At 53.5% G+C, this 17,661-nt stretch overlaps 1 protein-coding gene and 1 long non-coding RNA gene across 14 annotated transcripts in view; one reads left to right on the forward strand and one right to left on the reverse strand.

Annotated features, from left to right (window-relative positions):
* Positions 1-9,312: 9,312 nt before the first annotated feature.
* The window catches only part of VIPR1 (vasoactive intestinal peptide receptor 1), a 33,301-nt gene continuing 24,952 nt past the window's right edge, over positions 9,313-17,661 (reverse strand). For 6 of the 13 annotated variants that reach the window (XM_008532756.2, XM_008532754.2, XM_070575769.1 and 3 more), the window contains 7 exons: positions 15,578-15,731; positions 14,967-15,027; positions 14,694-14,760; positions 14,236-14,327; positions 11,569-11,698; positions 11,293-11,334; positions 9,313-10,624 (listed from right to left, as the gene is read on the reverse strand). In XM_008532756.2, coding sequence (XP_008530978.1) covers positions 10,433-10,624; positions 11,293-11,334; positions 11,569-11,698; positions 14,236-14,327; positions 14,694-14,760; positions 14,967-15,027; positions 15,578-15,731 — 738 coding nt within the window. In that variant the 3' untranslated portion in view covers positions 9,313-10,432. The remainder of the gene's footprint in view (positions 10,625-11,292; positions 11,335-11,568; positions 11,699-14,235; positions 14,328-14,693; positions 14,761-14,966; positions 15,028-15,577; positions 15,732-17,661) is intronic. The other 7 variants (XM_070575765.1, XM_070575759.1, XM_070575767.1 and 4 more) reach the window with 2 other exon arrangements.
* Positions 13,390-17,332, forward strand: LOC139075964 (uncharacterized). The gene is made up of 5 exons (XR_011527045.1): positions 13,390-13,537; positions 13,921-14,013; positions 14,535-14,629; positions 16,790-16,877; positions 17,095-17,332. It is a non-coding gene; the product is annotated as an uncharacterized lncRNA (long non-coding RNA).

Consider the following 17,661-nt stretch of genomic DNA (forward strand, 5'->3'; position numbering starts at 1 on the left):
CATATGTTGAAGTCCTAACCCCCAGTATCTCAGAATGTGACTACATTTGGAGATGGGGTCCCTAAAGAGGTAAAACGAGGTCATATGGGTGGGCTCAGTCCAATATAGCTGATGTCCTTATAAGAAGGGATTAGGACACAGACATGTAGAGAGAGAAGACTGGGAAAGCACAGGGAAGTGGCCGTCTGCAAGCCGAGGAGAGAGGCTTCGGAAGAAACCAACTCTGCCGACACCTTGATCTCTGACTTCCAGCCTCCAGAAATGTGAGAAAATAAATTTCTCTTCTTTCATCCACCCAGTCTGCGGTACTTTGTTAGGGTGGCCCCAGCAAACTAACACAGCGACCTACCCAAATTTAGGGTGTACACACCTCATGATGCAGACGCTTGACTCCTGGTTCTATGTCCCTGGGAAATTCTTACACAGCTGCTTAAGGTGACATGTATGAAGATAAGTGTTTACTGAAGCATTATTTGTGTTGGCAGAAAGCAATCTGTGTGTCTGTCGTGGATAGAGTGTGCAGGCTCGCATGGAGCACCATGCAGCAGGCAGAAGTACCAGATTTACATGTAATGTAGCAGCATGGATGGATCTTCCATAGAACTGAGTGAAAAATAACAATTTATATGATTACAAATATATGCACACAAAATGATAAACTATTTTGTAACAATATATTAAAAAGAAGATACGTGTTAAATACATTTGAATGGTTGCCTGCAAGGGGCCAGGAGACTGGGAGTTAGGTATAGAGATCATAAGGAATTAAAAAAAAAGAGGATTTGCCAGAGTTAGCAGTCAGGTCTGAGCGCCCTGGGAGAACCAGGGGCCCTGCATTGCCCCTGGAGATCTGGCCGTGGTGTGCCCAGCCCTGACTGGACTCGATGAGGCTGAGAAGGTCTCCCTCTGGGGGCCTCTAAAGCCCCCCATGCTGCCAGAGTGTCTGAGCCTCCAGGGCTTCCCCAGTGGGCGAGAGGGTTGGGCACTGATGCTGAGGCAAGGGGCTGAAATGGCCATGGAGGGCTTCTGGAACCCATGCCGGAGGGGGGGAGGAGAAAGCAGAGAGGAGGAAACTCCATGGGGAAAGCAGGTGGGTGGGAGCTGGCTCTGGCCACCCGGGACTCTCTCCTTCCCAGATTCAGGCTCTGACCAGTAGTTTCCTGGCGGAGACTCTTTCCCACATGAGGCATTCAGCTGACGGGCTCTCACAGGGACAAGGAACACAGCTGTAGGGGGACAGAGGTGCCGCCAAGGCAAGGCCTTCCTCCCACCCCAGAAATAGGCTGTTCTGGCCCCAGAGGTGACAGTGTGAGCCTGGGGAAGTGAAACCACAGGGGATGGGGGCGGGAGGGTCAAAGGTGACCAGGACCACCATTGCCCAGAGGGCTTGTTTTAGGCACATTTTCTGAGGCCCCAGGGATCAGAGCAAAGGCCAGGGGCAGGGAACACAGGGCCAACATGGGGATGAACTTTCTCACAGAGCTGGCCAACAGGGCTCGGGGAGGTAGTGAGTGCTCACCGTGAAGGTGTACAAGCAGAGATGAGATGTGTTGGATGGGACCTTGGAACTCGCTGTCCCTGTCTCTAAGACATTGTCTTGTCCTGCGTGCTGATGTCCGAGGGACATCTGCGTATCTCCCAGAGTGCCTCCTGTTGTGTCCGTCCCACAGGGCAAGCCAGACTCCAATCGCAGGAAACAGCTTGTGCCAGCTCCCATTTGAAGAGTAAATATTAGTCTTTTCAAGAGCTGCCTGTTCTCTGTCACTCGGCACTGAGGACACTGAGCTGGGGTGGGGGGACCTCTTCGTCCCCATGACCAGATGCAGTCTATGGTCCCGGGTCACTGCTGCAGGGGAAGGCCCAAGAAACCAGCCTCACCGTGTCTGGGGAGGCATCCCCTCCCAGTCACCTGAGCCCACGAGCCCCTGAGCCCCCACCCAGGGACATTCAGACGGCACTGAGGCCCCAAATCCCCAGGATGTGATTCTTCTCACACACTGTCCAGGATGCTGCTGCAGAGGCAGGGGGCTGAGTGTTTTGACCTGGACCTCAAGGTCTCTGGGCCCCAGCTCTGACGTGTATTGTTTAAAATCCTCTGATTATCGGGAACAGGGAATGACCTACTCCGGCTCCACTGTCACCCCTTTGGGGAGGCCTCTTCTGACCACCCCAACTAACAGAGCACCCCCTTACGCTAGCCCCTCATCCTGCTTTCTTTGTATAATTTCTCTCGTTTGTTATCTGACTCCTCCATTAGAGGGTCAGCTGCCTGAGGGTAGGGCTTCTGCCTCGGTCACTGCTGTGTCCTAGAACTGTGCACACAGGATGTGCTCAGTAACCCTTTGCTGAATGGATAGAATTATGTTAACAATTTGAAAATGTTAAACCAATAGAATTGTCATCCCCTAACCCCTGAAACTGCATTTCTTTAAAGTCACTCCACCATTATGCCCTTGAGGGTGGGGGCGGGTGAGTACGCTCCCAGGCAGAAGGCAGTGAGGATGGAGGCAAGGGAGGAAAGCCCACCCACAGCTGGTGAGTGGCGGGAAGGAGAAGGGGGACAATCTGCCAGACGTGTGTCCTGGTCTCATCCTCTGGGATGAAATCTTTAGGGGAAAATAACTGAAGGCTGAAAATAGAGGGGGTGTGTGTCCCATTCTACATTTGGAAGACAGGCTCCCAGGCAGCCTGTGCCCCTTCGGTGGTCCTGCTGGGTAAAAATGGTGGAGCTATGGATTTGATGACAAGAAAGTCTGAGCGAGCACCACCAAGCCTCCCTCAGCTCCCAGTGGCCTGGAAGGGATGCAAAAGTTCCTGCATGCTCCACAGGGCATGAGGAAGGTGGCTGAGTTGGAACTAGTGGGCCTGTCATGGCGCTGCCGTGGTCAGTGGTAAGGTGAGGCCACTGCAGAGGCCATGGTGAGGGCAGCTCACACCCCAAGACTGGATGGAGGCGTGGTGAGACCCGAGAGGTCTGAGCGGCCAGAGTGAGCCGAGTTGGGGCTGGATCTTCCAGGGCAGGCCCTGAGGTCCCACCAAGAGAACAGGCTAGGAGTATCCCAGCCACGGACTTCAGCCGCAGGGACCAGTGAGTGTCTACAAAGACCCTAGTGCAGAGGGCAGCACAGGGACCTTTGTGTGAGGCTCCTTTTCTCTGCCATCAGGAGGCCACCCGTATGGGACTCTCTGCCTCATATCCTACTAACCTACATTTGCCAGCTCCTACAGGAATAACCGGATAGTTCTTCACCTCAGCTGTACCACACAGCTGTCACATTCTGCCCCAGAGTTCCTCTGAAGCCGTGGTGTGGGACACCTGCAAGAACCAGCTTGACACTCATGCATGCCAAATGTGGAAGTATGAGGGTGTTGACATGGGCAGACCTTGAGCAATAGTTGGTGGGAGCCAGCGGTTAATGCTCTCCTGTCCCTCAGGAGGACGGTTCTGAAGGGTGTTCTGCCTGCTCCGCAGAGGGGCCCAGTGGAAAGGAGTCCCTGTTAGCACAGCAGTGACCAGCCCAATAACCCACCTTTTCCCACTTCCTTGTTTCACACTTCTCTGTTCCCCATTCCTGTTTCCTGGTCACGGGCCCTTGTCTCAGGCTTTAGGGTTTCTGCTTTCTGGGATTTGGGTTACAGGGTCACTTGAGCCTCTGTGCTAGAAATTGTCTATTGGCACTCGGCATCCCTCTCTGGCCCCTTCCATAGTCCCCTGTGTTGCAGGGGCTGGAAGGCTAAAGATTACCTTTCCCAGCACCCCTTGCTGCTAAGGATCTGGACAAAACTTTGGCTCTGCCAGAGGGAAGCACTGCAGCCGAGACCTGGAAGGCAGAAGGGAGGAGGAGGCCATTCTTCCTGCAGTGCTGTGGCTGACGGCTGGGATCTGGCAGACACGAGTTTTTGCAGTAGCAGGACACTGTGTTCCTTCCACTTTGCTGTCCCCAGCTAAATGGACGTGCAAGTAGGACACTGGCAATAATTTCCTGCAAGGTGGCAGCTTGGGTGGTATGACCATAAAGGACAGAAGTGTGCCCTAGCTTCCGTTCTTCCAAATCTTTCTACATGTAATTTCCCCATTAGATCTCTTTCTGCACAAAATACCTAGAGCGTTTTCCATTTCCTGCACTGAACCATGACTGATTTGGCTTCCTCACCTCTACCACAAACTACACCACCAGGCTCAGGTGGATGGAATCCGAAAGGCCACACATTTACCCAAATACACATCCAAAAAGAGACTGATAGACTCTGTTGGTTGCCTTCTCAACCTCCATCCCCTCTTCTTCCTTATCAGATCAGCTTTCCTTCTGGAAGCCTGGTCTCTCTTGCAGCCAGGGATTGGGTATGTGACCTAGTCCCACCAAGGAGCCTGAAGGGAGTGTGCAGGTGGGTTCTGGGATAGCTTATTTTCCCTGACAAAAAGACACACACAGGAAACATTCTTCTCCCTGCCAGTGGACAGGCTTCTGTGAGAACATGATGCTTGGGGCGGTGACGGCTGTCTTGCAATCACGAGGGGGTAAGTTTGCAGATGAAAGTCAACATACTGAGGATGGTAGAGTGGACAGATAGAAAATACCTGTGTTTATGATGACGTTGTGGAGCTGCTGCATTAGCCTTGGAGCTGCCTGCTTCTAGTAGGCATCATTCTGGCAGGACTCTTTCCCTCTGAGCCACATAGAGGCTGGTTCAGAGCTCTTCAAAGGTTTTTTCAGGCCAATACGCTGGGACTCAGGGGTCCTGGGACCTCTGGGAACTGGGCTGGGACTAGGATGAAGCAAGTGAGGTACTTACCTTGGGTGCAAAATTTAAGGAGGTGGCAAAAAACTCAGGAATCAGGTTAAATAATATTTTAAAGCAATATTTGAAAAAATAGAAACGAATGCAAAAATACATAATTTTTTAAAAATCAAGATTTTTAAATAAAGAGACTACACAATCAGTTTCACCAACTAGGTCTGCTCTACTTGTTTCCACGCAGGGCACGCCCAGTGAATCTCACCCATGGCCATCCATATCATGAAACAGGGCTCCAAGATTTTGAGAACTGGGTTCAAGGCCGAGCTCTACCAATGATTTTCTGGTGATCCCAAGCAAGTCCCTTCCCTTCTCTAGACTTTGGTTACCCCTCTGTCCTGCATGGGGGCTGGGGCATTGCCAGGATGGCCTCCTGACCCGTCCTCCTCATCCTCATGGCCTGCTGAGGTTACTGTCCCTCTTCCTGGGAGGCTGTGTCTCCAGGGCCATCGACTCGCAGCTATTAATATCTCGGCCATCCCTGGCCTAATCAGGGTGTTTAATGACTGCCAGCTGTGGCTCCAGCCCCCTCCCCCAGGAGAGATAAGAGCAGTTCCTGTTCCCACATGGGGGGAGGTGGGGGGAGGCAGGGTCATTGCTCATTAAAACAGGCCCTGGGTGAGTGGTGGGAATGGAGGAGCTGACACTGACTCCTTGCCTGACTCTGGCACAGTACACCAGATGGAGGTGCCTGGAGATACAGACTTCCTGTGCACTCCTCCCCAACAGGGGCTGCCCTGGTCTCCCTACCCTCTGCCTGGGCCTTGGCCTTGTCACTTGAGATCTTGATTTCAATAGCCTTGGGCTTCTCCCCAGATGTCCCGCAAACATTACATTCAGCATGTCCCAAACCAGGTCATCATCTCCCCAAGCCCTCTCCTCCTCCTCCCTACCTGGATGATGGACTGGCAGCTTTTCCTAGGCCTGCCCCTGGGGCCCTTCTCAGCAGCCAGAGTGGCCTGCCCCAAACCCACCCTCATCCCCTTGGCCTCATTTAAGAAACCTTTCCTGGTTTCCTGCTGGAAAGGGCCCCAGGCATCTGCTTACCTGGATTCAGGTGTCCCTGGTACCCATTACACTCCCTTGTGCCTGGTAGACCCCTAGCTAGTCTTCAGAGACTACCCAATGTCTCCTCACTTGCATCTGTCCCCTATCCATTCTGCTGGAAGATTGGTTGCCCTTCTTGGGCAGCCTGTGCCCTGGAGTGGTAGGAATCATCCACATGGTGGCCTCTGCCATTGACTTGATGGTGGTCCTCTGTGCCAGGATGGTAGAGGGCTCCTTGCCCTTGTCTTTCCAGGAAGTGCCCACCTGAGTTAAGTGGGCTTTGCCCTCAGAGACTGGGGTCAGGGCTCAGCTGAGGGGCATGGCCTAGCTTGTGGCCAACCAGAGGGCTAGCTCTACCTGGGGTCTCAGCTGGGTCCAGGGCAAGCATCATTATGAGCCGCAGAGATCAGGGGCCTGGGTCTGAGTCTTAATCCCAGGATGCCTGGGGTCACCAGTCCTGTGGCCTCACCACCTCCTTCATTTTGTATCTTGCTCTGAAATGGAGCTGAGGAGAGAAGCCTGCCTTCAGTGTCACTTAGCCTCCTGGGGAATAGCCTCCTTGGGGCCCTAAGGCCAACCTTGGTGAAGTCCTTGAGATGCCCACCAGGTGGCGATAGAGATAAGCTGGTCTGGCCAGACAAGGGCCCTGAGATGCAGGATAGGGACTTGGGAGCTGGAGGGAAGTGGGGTGCAGGAGAAATTCTGCTTGTGGTCACTCCTATTCTACCCCAACTCCCTGGGCAGCCTGAGATGTCTGCCCCTGGCCTCTGCTGGCCCGAGGTAGTGTTTCAGCTTCTCCCCATTCCTGAATGCCCACCACAGGGCTTTTCATCTCCTGCCACTTCTCAGAGCAGGTCCCCATCTATGTCCTCCCTTTTCTTGCCCATGTCTTGGTTCTCTTTCTGTGTTCCATTCACTTTCCACCCTGCTGACTGATAGCTCTGATCCTCTCCCCAGGGCTCTCTTCTTACCCCAAAGCCGTGACTCACTAACGGTGGGATTTCAGGCACTGTGGTGGATGGGTCAGGTCCAGCTTGGTATGGGGGTCCCTCCAAGCCTTCACACCATTCAGGTAGCCCATGGGGCCCCTGATCTGGAAAGCAGCATGCTGCCCTTTCCTCTGCAAACACCTGGCTTCTAGGAGTTATTGGCTCCTCCCATTTCTGTTACCCTGCCTCCTCGCCCACTCTTCTACCAGACTGGGCTCATTCCTCAGTTCTCTGACCTTGTTCTCTGCACAGCCTCCATCTCTGTGCATCCCTTGGCCCCCTGATTACTTGGGGCTCCCCCTCCAGTTGCTATCCTCCTCCTGAGCCCAGAGGACAAGAGCAGGTGGCAGAAGGCTCTGGGCAGCCCCCTCCTCATTAGCCACTCACACCTTAGCCAAGAGCTAAACTAAGCCATCTACCACCATCCCCTATTGTGCAGGTAGAGAAACTGAGGCCCAGAGAGAGACAGGGACCTACTCATGATCTCCGAGAATATCTGAATCAAAATTGGAACTAAAAGTCTAGGGGTGGGTTTTCTGGACCTTCCTGAAGTCTTCTGGACCTTACTCGTGGACCAGGTCTCTGGAACCAGTTCAGGGAGGCACCGAGTAGGGAAAGGGAGGATGGAAACCAGCCTTTTCCCTATCTCTCATCCTCCATGTGTTGGAGTAGTAGGTTTACTAGACTTCGGGGAAGAATGAAATAAGTTCAAGGTGCCCAGATGCCCCAGCCCAGCTCTCCACCATGAGCGCATCATTGGTGGTCACCATTGTTAGCTTGGGCAGGGGGTAGGAAGGGAGCGTGCTGAGAATGCTCTTGCCAGCAAGCCAGGAGTGTCTGAAGTCACAGCTGCCTCCCTTTCTGTCCAACAGCTGACCATGCACAGGGCAGGCATGGAGTGTGAATCTAGACAGAGAGAGTCTGCCTCTCCTTGGTATGCTGGACCACTGACTGAAGGGTGTTTGCCTGGGGCTGCCCCTGACCTAGGTTAACAGTCACTCTTATCCTGGCATCACCACCCCTGACTCAGGCCTCTACAGGCTGCTGGGTTAGAGCTGTCATTCATTGGGTGATGGGTCCTGGGATGGTACTGAGTAGGACAAGGCTTTGAAGGAGCCTTGTAGGCAGATTCGATTTGCCAGCCTATTCTGGCCTTTTTATCAGCCTGGCATCCCTCTCCTGCTCCTGCAGCAAGACAACCTCCTTGCAAGTTTGTGGGAAGTGTAAGTCATGGAGGCCAGCTCAGGCAACCGCTTTGGAGACATTGCCTGCTGAGTGACATCCCCTACTGCACCCTACCACCTCTGTGTCTCAACCTTTCTATTAGTCATATTGGATCTGGCAACTCACTTGTTTTGGTGACATTTATTCTGTCCTCTATCTGCCTCCTCCTAACTGAACCCTGGGCAATGGCAACACAGTCATCTCATACCCCATGTGCTCCTTGTCTGTAGGAATGACTGTGGCCTGTGAAACACTCATACTTAACCATTTCTGGGACCGCAGGCAGCTCTAGCAGCTGTTTTATATTGATCCAAGAATAGAACTGTCTCCTTTTGGCTGGATTTAGGGAGTGCAGGGACACAATGAGGACCTGGTATAACGTCATCACACTCAGAAGAGAGAGGATACCACTCAATGACATGTGAGTTGAAGGCCCTTAGAACTGTGTGCTCTTCACATGGAAATGTAGGATTCCCCTCCAAAACCAGAGGGGTGGTGGCATCTGGCTTTGGTGATGTTTAGACCACCCCTCCTCCAAACTGGGGGGGAGACGGCCACAAGTTGGAAGCTGGTCTCCATTTTAGGCCACATGGAACATCAACCACCAGGGAAACCAAGCCAGTCCAACCCAACACTCATTGTTGTCCAAGGCTGTTTGCAGTCCTGGGGGATGTTCTGGCTGGGGCGTGGGCTGGAAGCCATGTGGCCACAGGGGTGCAGGGCAGGTGCAGGACGCTACAGCAACCAGGCTCTTGTCCAGATGGTACATGGGCCAGAGGACTTCTCAGCCACACTCCACGGAGGGCCGGGTGGGAATGGGGTTGCAGGGATGGTGGTAATACAGTAGTTCCTCTTTATCCATGGAGCATATGTCCCAAGACCCCCAGGGAATGCCTGAAACCACGGATAGTACCGAACCCTAACTATACTACGTTTTTTCCTATAAGTACATACCTCTGATAAAGTTTAATTTATAAATTAGGCACACTAAGAGATTAACAACAATGACTAATAATAAAATAGAACAATTATAACAATATACTGTAAAAAAGTTATGTGAACGTGGTCTCTCTCTCTTAAAATATCTTGTTGTAGTCCACCCATCCTTCTTCTTCTGATGATGATGTGAGGTGATAAAATGCCTACATGATGAGATGAAGTGAGGTGAATGACGTAGGCATTGTGACATAGCGTGCCAGGCAGGACAGAGGGGGAGGGCGTGAGATTTCATCACACTACTCAGAACAGCAGGCAGTTTAAAACTTAGGGATTATTTATTTATGGGATTTTCCCTTTAATATTTTCAGGTAGTGGTTGACCAAGGATAACTGAAACGGCAGAAAGTGAAACTGTGAGTAAGGCTGGACTTCTGTAATATCAGCAGCGGTACAAACAACTGAGAGGATCGAGCTTGTTATAATATATAAAAGGCAGCAGTTAAGAGTCTGAGCTTTCACTTTCTCATCGGCCAGACCTGAGTTCAAATCCTGGACACGGCATGGTATCTGCTCTCTTGGAGACTCAGTTTCCTGATCTGTGAAATAGGGACAGTAGTTCCCACCTTCTGGGTTGATGTGAGGAATAAGGGGCACATCTCTGAGCCTGGCTCTAATAGTTGGCACACAGGTGGGCAGCCAAGGGCAGCTCCCACAGCCCATAGGGATGGTTAGGGCTGGTAGCAGCCTCCTTGAATTGTTCTGGCCATCCTGGGACCATTCTACCTGAAAATAGCTGTGCTCTCCAAACTAAAACTCCCTATCACAATCGCATCTGCCTGAGGCAGAGAGACTCATCCACCTTGAGGAACTGGCAGCTAGGACACTGGGGGAGGGGACAGTATCTTCGGAGAGATGCCTGAATGGCAATGCTTAACCCAAAGAAACTTGACAGCAATGATGGTACTTCAGGCACTGTCGAGGTGGCGGCGGCGGGTGACTTCTCTGGGCAAGACCTTTGTCCCCTCAGATCACACCATGTTCCCACATGCATTGTTTGGGGATCGGCGGTTGCCATCCTCAGCTGGGTCAAGAGAGCTACCAGGGGGCGGAGTCAGCTGACTTCTTGCCCTCGATTGGCGGAGGGGGCCTTTTGGGGAGGAGTCTGATGACTGAGCTCCACCCCACATCTTCCGGGGTGAGAGCTCCGAGCGCTCCAACTTGCAGAGAACCAGCTCCCCGATCTATGTACCCTCCTTTCCCCAGGCAGGCGCAAAGATAGCGTTCTCCAGGGGCGTCTGGACAGTGACCTGGGGCCGGGGCAGCCTCCGAGCCCAGGGCTGGGGCTGGCCTCGCCCGGGCAGGCCTCCGCCCCCGGTGCCGCCCGGGGTGGATGTGTGCGGGCGGGAGGGGCCGCCCTGGGCCCCTGGCGCGTAGCGGTCACACCAGGGAGACTTCGGCCTGGAAGCTGGACGAGCGGCGCGCGCCCGGGCTGACGCGGGTCAGCATGGAGACCTGCGTGCTGCAGGTGGCCCCGTTGCTGCCTGCTGACGGGTGGCGGTATTTGGGGTCCGAGCCCAAGACTCCCTGCAGGTGCCAGCGCCGCCACTTCCGCCGCAGCTCCGCCTGCACCTGGAAGAAGGGAAAGTGGTCAGGCCCGCCCCCACGAAGCCTCCTCCACTGCTGATTGGGCTGCTCTCGATTTAGGGTGCTGAGCCAGCCAGTCATATCCTCTTGGGGAGTCTAAATTGAGAGATGCGGATGCTACCTTGGGCAGTACACAGTCGTGACCCTGTAGGGGCCAGGGTCAAATCTACGCCTTGGAGTACGGAAAGGTGGGAGGCAGAGAGGATCAGAGAATGCAGTCCAGGGAGGGAGAGGGGTGCTGCTTGGGTGGCTGTGTCCCCATTCTTCTGATCCGTGCCCTCCAGCTCACTTGAGCTCATCCAAGTGGATTTCTGTGCTCTGTAACCAGGGCGGCACGGTAACTCAGCCTTCACCTGCCGCCCCCACCCATCCCCACTCACTCTACACACAGCCACTAACATAGCCACTTCTCAAACTCTGAGACGCACATGAATCTCCTGGGGGGCGGGGGGGTGTTTCTTAAAATGCAGATCCTAAGTCAGTAGGTCTGGGATGCGCCCAGAAATCAGCATTTAAAAAAATGTCCTAGGTGCCACCAGATTTGCTAGTCTGAGGACCACACTTGGAGTAGCAAGGTTTAACCCGTCCTTGCTCTGCACATAACTCATCAGTGTTTCTGTTCCCCTGGTCCCCAAGGTCTGAGAGGGGCTTACCTCGCCATTGAGGAAGCAGTAGAGGATGGCCACCACAAAACCCTGGGGAAGAAGGGGGTAGGAGAGATAAGGAAGACAGACCCAGGGAGCCCCCAGCCCTGCCCCACCCCTGGCCCCAGTGTTCCCCTGGTTAAACAAAGGGCAAAGCACACAGTAGGTGCCTAATCAATATTTATTACAATAAAAAATTGGAATCCAGTGGCAAGAGACCAAGGCCCCAGGCTGAATTCCCTTAAAACCCAGAGAAGAATGCAGCCTTAAGTCAACAGCTCATACCTGGAAAGACCCCACGACGAGCTCAAAGACCATTTTCACTTCAGCCTTAAAGTTGTCGGGGAAGAAGGCGAACATGATGTAGTGCACTCCAAACAAGGGGATCAGCAGAAGGGTGGACTTGGCCAGCCTCCTGGGGGCGGGGATGGGAGGAAGCAGTGGGTGTGTGTGTCCACACATGTGGACTCGATAGGGTCTGGTGTAGAGGCAGCTGGGGCACAGAAGATGGGGAAAACAACCAGGATGTGTGAGGATGGACTGTTGGCTCCCGTAATATTAGGTCCACATCTGTTCCTGTTCCATATCTGCAGTGCCTATGCCCTCACGTCCCCCAGCCCTCCTAGCGTGGAGGGCAGCATGAGGGAGAAAGAAACCCTGTATTCTCACCCTTCTGGAGGAGAGAGTATAAAGGAGGGCCAGCGCTGAACCCTGAGGGTCATGCACAATAGGGGTATTTCAGGCTCTGCGGCAGCTAATGGGGAGATGTTCGTGGGCTATAGGAGATCCCAGCTCTCCTTCTCCTGGTCTCAGTTTCCCAAATCTTTACAATGGGGTAAATGTATGCTCAACATGGTCAAATTACAGAAACGGGGCCCACTGTAAACTCAGAAGTGCTTTGGGCGCTATAAAGTGCAGTATATCCATGAGAGACCAATTCTCCACTAGGAATGAGGGCTTTTGGGAAGGAAGTCTTTGTAATTGGGGTGCTGACCACATATGCCCAAGGCCACTGGGGAGGATGGTGGGTGCTCAAGTTTGTGCCTGGTCACCAAGGATGACCCAGGGTCAACTAGTAGTATAGCCCTCTGGCTTTGGCATCTCTGCTGTGTCCACTTCTCCAGGAGTTGTCACCTTTTCTGGGATTGCACCCCTCTCCCCCTGCTTCCCCACAGCACTACACACACTCCCAGCACAACCTGAAGGACCAGCTCCTCCTTCACCAGCCTTGTGTGCTTGGCAGGGCCCACATTCACTTGAAAGGACTCACCCTTCTCCCATGGAACAAGGCTTATCCTGGTTCAGGCCTCCCAGCCACCTGACCTTATAGCTGATCCAGGCAGTGTGAGCCCATGGTTCCCTGGCTGGGAGAAGTCTGAGGGGTGGGCGTGGGGGGTGGGGGTGGGGGGGCCTCTGCCTCTATCTCTCCTGCCTTGGCAGTGAGCCCAGGGGAGCCTAGGCCTGAACCTAAAGTCCCACAGCAAACGGGTCAGAGAAGCTGACCTTGCCCCTCCCACTCTTTCCTGGACCTGGTTCCCAGCCATGCCAAAATCCTGAGCACTGCCCACCTCTCCTTGGCTGCAAACCCGTCCCACGCGCCCAAGGCTGACAGATGGAGGCTTTCTTTAAATTGAAGGCTTATGGGGAGGTGGAGAGTGGGAGCTGACAGCCCCTCCGCAGGGAGCTCCGTCTCCTACTCCCCCCACCCCTTCTGCCTGCTGACAGCTGTTCAGTTTCCATCTCACCCACGTGGACCTGGCGATGACCAGCTCTCTTTGCCTCAGATTCAAGCCCTTTTGAGCAGTTGTACATTGGAGGAAAGAAGGCCCCACAGGCAAAATGGAGAATCAGGGTGCGCAGGCCTGATGTGCTTGCTGCCCCTTGGCAGACTGCAGACCCCAGCAGGGCCTTCCCGTCTCAAACTGGAAGGGAAGCTCCACCTACACACCCAGCAGGAGAGAATGCTGTCATCCCAGGAACGTGAGTCTTAGTTTCATCAGAGAGAATCACAGGATTCCAGAATAGAATCCTAAATCCAGCAGCTCGTGACATTCTAGCCAGGAATCTTAGAATCACAGCAAAGACTCCCCGGAGAGAAGCCAGGTCAGGAAGAACATTCTAGAATCCCAGGACTAGAAGACCCTTGTGGGATGCCCCAGGCTTGTCTTGTCTGCGCAGCACTGATAATCACTCTCCTGTTCCCTTCTGTGGGCATGCAGAACCCTACTGACCTTCTCACAGCCACCCTTTTCAGGTTTCTCTAGTTCTGTCTTCAACCTTTGTTGTTCTCATGAAAACCTGCCTGTTTCTCCAATCCTCCCACAGGGAACAGACCTCATAACCACTGTCCCATGGATGCTGTGCCCTCCCCCTGCCATGGCAATGTGCTCCCAAACCCTTGAGGAGGAGGGGTGCGTGTCAGTTTCCTCATCTGTAAAACAGGGACAATTTTGTGGGGACTGTGTGGATGAAATGAGATGACACATGGAAACCCTTTAGCATATGCCTGGCATAGAAACTGCAGACATTATTACTGGGGCGTACTGAGTCCTGAATATGGCTGTCTTGTTGGCAGACTGGGGGCTGCCCCAGGGCATTCATTTACTGTGCATTTATTGTGTCCTTTTTCTATGCCAGGCACATGGTGTACACAAGATACAGGTTATCTACTGTCTTCTCGAGCAATCTGGCTTAGCAGCAGATACATACGTGGGGCAGATCATCTGCTGGGTGAGTGACTGCAGGAGAAACAGATATGGGGCTCATGAGCCTGGTGCAGGTGGGGCTGGGGCAGGGGACACTCATGGCCTGAGCCCAGCCATTGGGCTTGAGGTAGGCAAGAGCAAGGTGGCTTTTTGGTGACTCTGGAGGGGGACTTCAAGGGGATGTGGGGTGATTTGAGGACTGGGGATGGGGATACTGGGAGGGCCAGTGTACTGGGCCCACACTCACGAGTATGGGCTGCTGTCATTCTTCCCAACATCTGGGGTCCGCAGTTTCTGAACCAGGATTCGAATGATGCGAATAAATAGGATGAAGTTCACCTGGTGGGTGGGGGTCAAGGTCAGGTGGTCAGAGAGGGGAGGCAGGGGTGTCCAGCCCCCTGGGCTGATGGCCTGCCTTCATCCCCAGGGACCTGCTGCCCTTTCAGCTTACCTTTCCCTGAGCTGTTCCCCTTTGGGCAGGTCATCTGGGAACTCTACTTCACATCCCTGAGGACTAGGCCTCTCAATCTGTTTTCTCTATTCTAGAGGAAGAACTGGTGGAGGAAGGGATGGGGATGATCCTGCACTGGAAGCCTAGCTTTCAGTTCTGACCTAGACACAAAGTTCTTGTGGCACCTAAGGTAAGTTGTCTACCCTATCTGGGCCTCAGTTTCCCCATCTCTGAGTGGTGGGAGGAGGCCTTACCAAGATGGAGGTGAGGATGGGGGCCTTTATGATCCACCACAATGAGGAGTTGATGGTGTCCCAGCATCTGGGCAGGGTATGGTGGGGGAGAATGAGAGAGGTTGTCCTCAGCCAGAGGGAGTCAGCAGTCCTCCCAGTTGTCCCCGGCTCTGCCCTCAAACCCTTTAGAGATCACAGGTCCGGAGTCTGTTGCTCCCAGGTCCCCCTCATTCCACCCAGGGGATCTGCCCCAAGTGATGACAGCCAGGAGGAGAGGGCGGGGTGACAGCTCACCCATAATCCTCAAAATGGATCCTGATGATGGTCCACACCATGATGAATGTGCTAGGCACTCCTGTCAGGGCCAAACGAGAGAGAGAAAGAAAGGAGAGGGCACGGGAGGCAGGGATAGATGCCATGGCAGGCATGAGGGAGAGATTGAGGAGAAGGAACCAGAGACAGGGAGGGAGAGAGAAAAGGGTGGGTTTTCAGTGCTGCCACCTATGGTTGCATAGGTTGTTCATTGTGGAAAGATGCTCCACTGAGGGGCTGAAACTGCATGCCTGAGGGCCTGTGTCCACCTAAAGGGAGAGTCTTTTTCTAATTTCGGCAGAGGCACTTCATAGATTAGCAGCATTTCAAGGGCTGAAGGGGAAATGGAAGGATGTTCGTAGAACCTGTCTGTCGCACCAGATCAGCCCTAGGTGCAGCTGCAGCCTGAGGGCACCTGCCCTGGGGTCAGACATTTGGGCAGCTTTTATCAACCCTTGGCCGAGAGCCTTATAGGCAGGACCTGCAGCCCAGCAAGACCTAAGACTGCAGGCTGGCGTGGCACCCGCCCCTAGTGAGCTACCCAGGCCTTGCCCCCTCTAACCCCAGCCTGGCAGCCCTCCCTGGTACCATACCCCAGCCGATGAGTATGTACCCCCAGAAGTACTTCCGCTCGGAGAAGAAGGAGACGGCAAGCAGGGTGTGCAGGTAGAGGCCCTCCACCAGCAGCCAGAAGAAGTTGGCCATGACACAGTACTGGAATAAGACCACGGCTGCCTTACAGCCCACCTGCAGGAGGACGAGCAGAGAGGGGGCTCACTGGGGTTAGCAGGGGTCCCTGCCTGCCCACATCTCTGTCTGGGACAACAAACAAGGTTGTAGTACAGACAACGTAATCTCTGTTATTTTTGCATTATCCCCTTAAAAATGTACTCAGTGGCTGTCCCATTTTCCCTGATTTTAGATCATCTGATGCTTTGGAATAAGCTTGCAATTTTAATTATTCATCCATCAATTTACCATCTCTTCATTTTCCCATCTATATATCTATCCACCCACCTACCCATCTGATCATCCACCTACCCACCTATCCATTTATCCATTTATTTACCCACCTACTCCCTAGACATCCACTACCAACTCACCCATGCATCCATCTACCATCCGTCATCTATTCTTCTTCTATCAATCCATCCACACACTCACCTATCTCTCCATTCATCCACCTATCCACCTTCTAGACATCCACTACCAACCCACACACCTAGCCATCTATCCATCCATTCCTCTATCCATCTGTCCAACAGTCTGCTCATCCATCCTTCCACCTATCTACCCACCCACGCCTCTACCCATCATTTATCCAATTTTTCTCACTTTATCCATCTATCCTTCTGCCTGCTCAGCTATCCATGCACCTGTTTACTCAGCCATCCATCTACCTACCCATCCACTTAACCCCCACTCCCCATTCATCTTATTCCAATTAGGATTGAAGGCAGCTGGAAGAGGTATGAGGGAGAATTCTTGCTAGTGTTTGCAAGAGTCCCTTGAATGTGTGGGGATGTGGGCTGTGGACTGTGGAGTATGGCCCAGATGGAAGTGTTGAGGAGAGATGGGCACTGAGAAGAGGGAAGAGGAGGGGGAAGTAGAAATTAGGAAAAAAGGAGCGGGAAGAGATGGCTATTCGTCCTGGGGGCCAGAGGAGCTAGTGGGAGAATGGGTTCCCCAGGCAGGGGAGGACAAGGGAGGAGTCAGGGAGACCCCTGAGTAGGGCAATCAGGGGCTCTGGGTGGGCCCCCTGGCATGATTACGTCATTTGGGCCCTCCGTCCTCTCCCATTTCAGATCAAACCCAGATACCTGCGAGCAGAGCTTAAAGTCACCCTCCTCCAGGAAGCCCTAGCTTCCACTCCTCCCTGTACCCAGAACACAGGTATTTCCACCCTTCCTTCCTGTGCCCTTGACTTTGAGACATCCTCGGAGAGTAGCCTATCCTCCTCTGCCTATGGCTGGGAAGTCCTTCCTCAGGTCCCCGGTCAGATCCTCTAGCTGCAGGTGTGCCTGTTTCCCCTACCCTCCCCCATTTGCTTTACAACAAGAATAACTCAGCTCTGTAACAGGACAATTATCTGTGCTTCTCCTTGTCTTAGGAAAGCTTCACAGAGCTACTAATGAATCTCCATCATTATCTTTAACAAGCGTGCTGGAGGCTGCAGGCTGCTCCCCAGGCTCTGCGGCTCACACGCACAGGTCTGACTCAGCCGCAGCTCCCAGGCTGGATCTTCTGAGGACCTCTGGGAATGGCCAGAGTGGCTCCTCTGGGTTTTCCCTCCCACTTGTCAAGATGCCTGAGATTCCACCACTATAGGTTCACTCTTTGGGGAGAAGGTACTGCTGACCCCTTAAATAATGCTCTGCCTCTGTGGTCACTCATGAAGCAATGAGTCACCGGAATGGGTAGGAGCCAGGGCTGGTCTCGAGCTTTCTGTCCTAGCTCAAGAGGAACTCAGGGAGGGGGCCCTGAGCTCAGAATCAGCTGGAGAGGGACCGCTTAGTGCCAGGCAATGAATTCTTTAACTACTCTCTTAGCCACCCTTCCCTAAGGAGGCCCAGAACTGACCAAGGGCAGGGTAAGAACAGAAGAGGAGGGCTGGCTCCAGATGGGAAGAGGGGAGAGTAGGAAGGGTGACAAGGTGAGCCAAGCCTGGGTATGCAGA

This window comes from Equus przewalskii, chromosome 15, assembly GCF_037783145.1.
Source record: "Equus przewalskii isolate Varuska chromosome 15, EquPr2, whole genome shotgun sequence".
Lineage (NCBI taxonomy): Eukaryota > Metazoa > Chordata > Mammalia > Perissodactyla > Equidae > Equus > Equus przewalskii.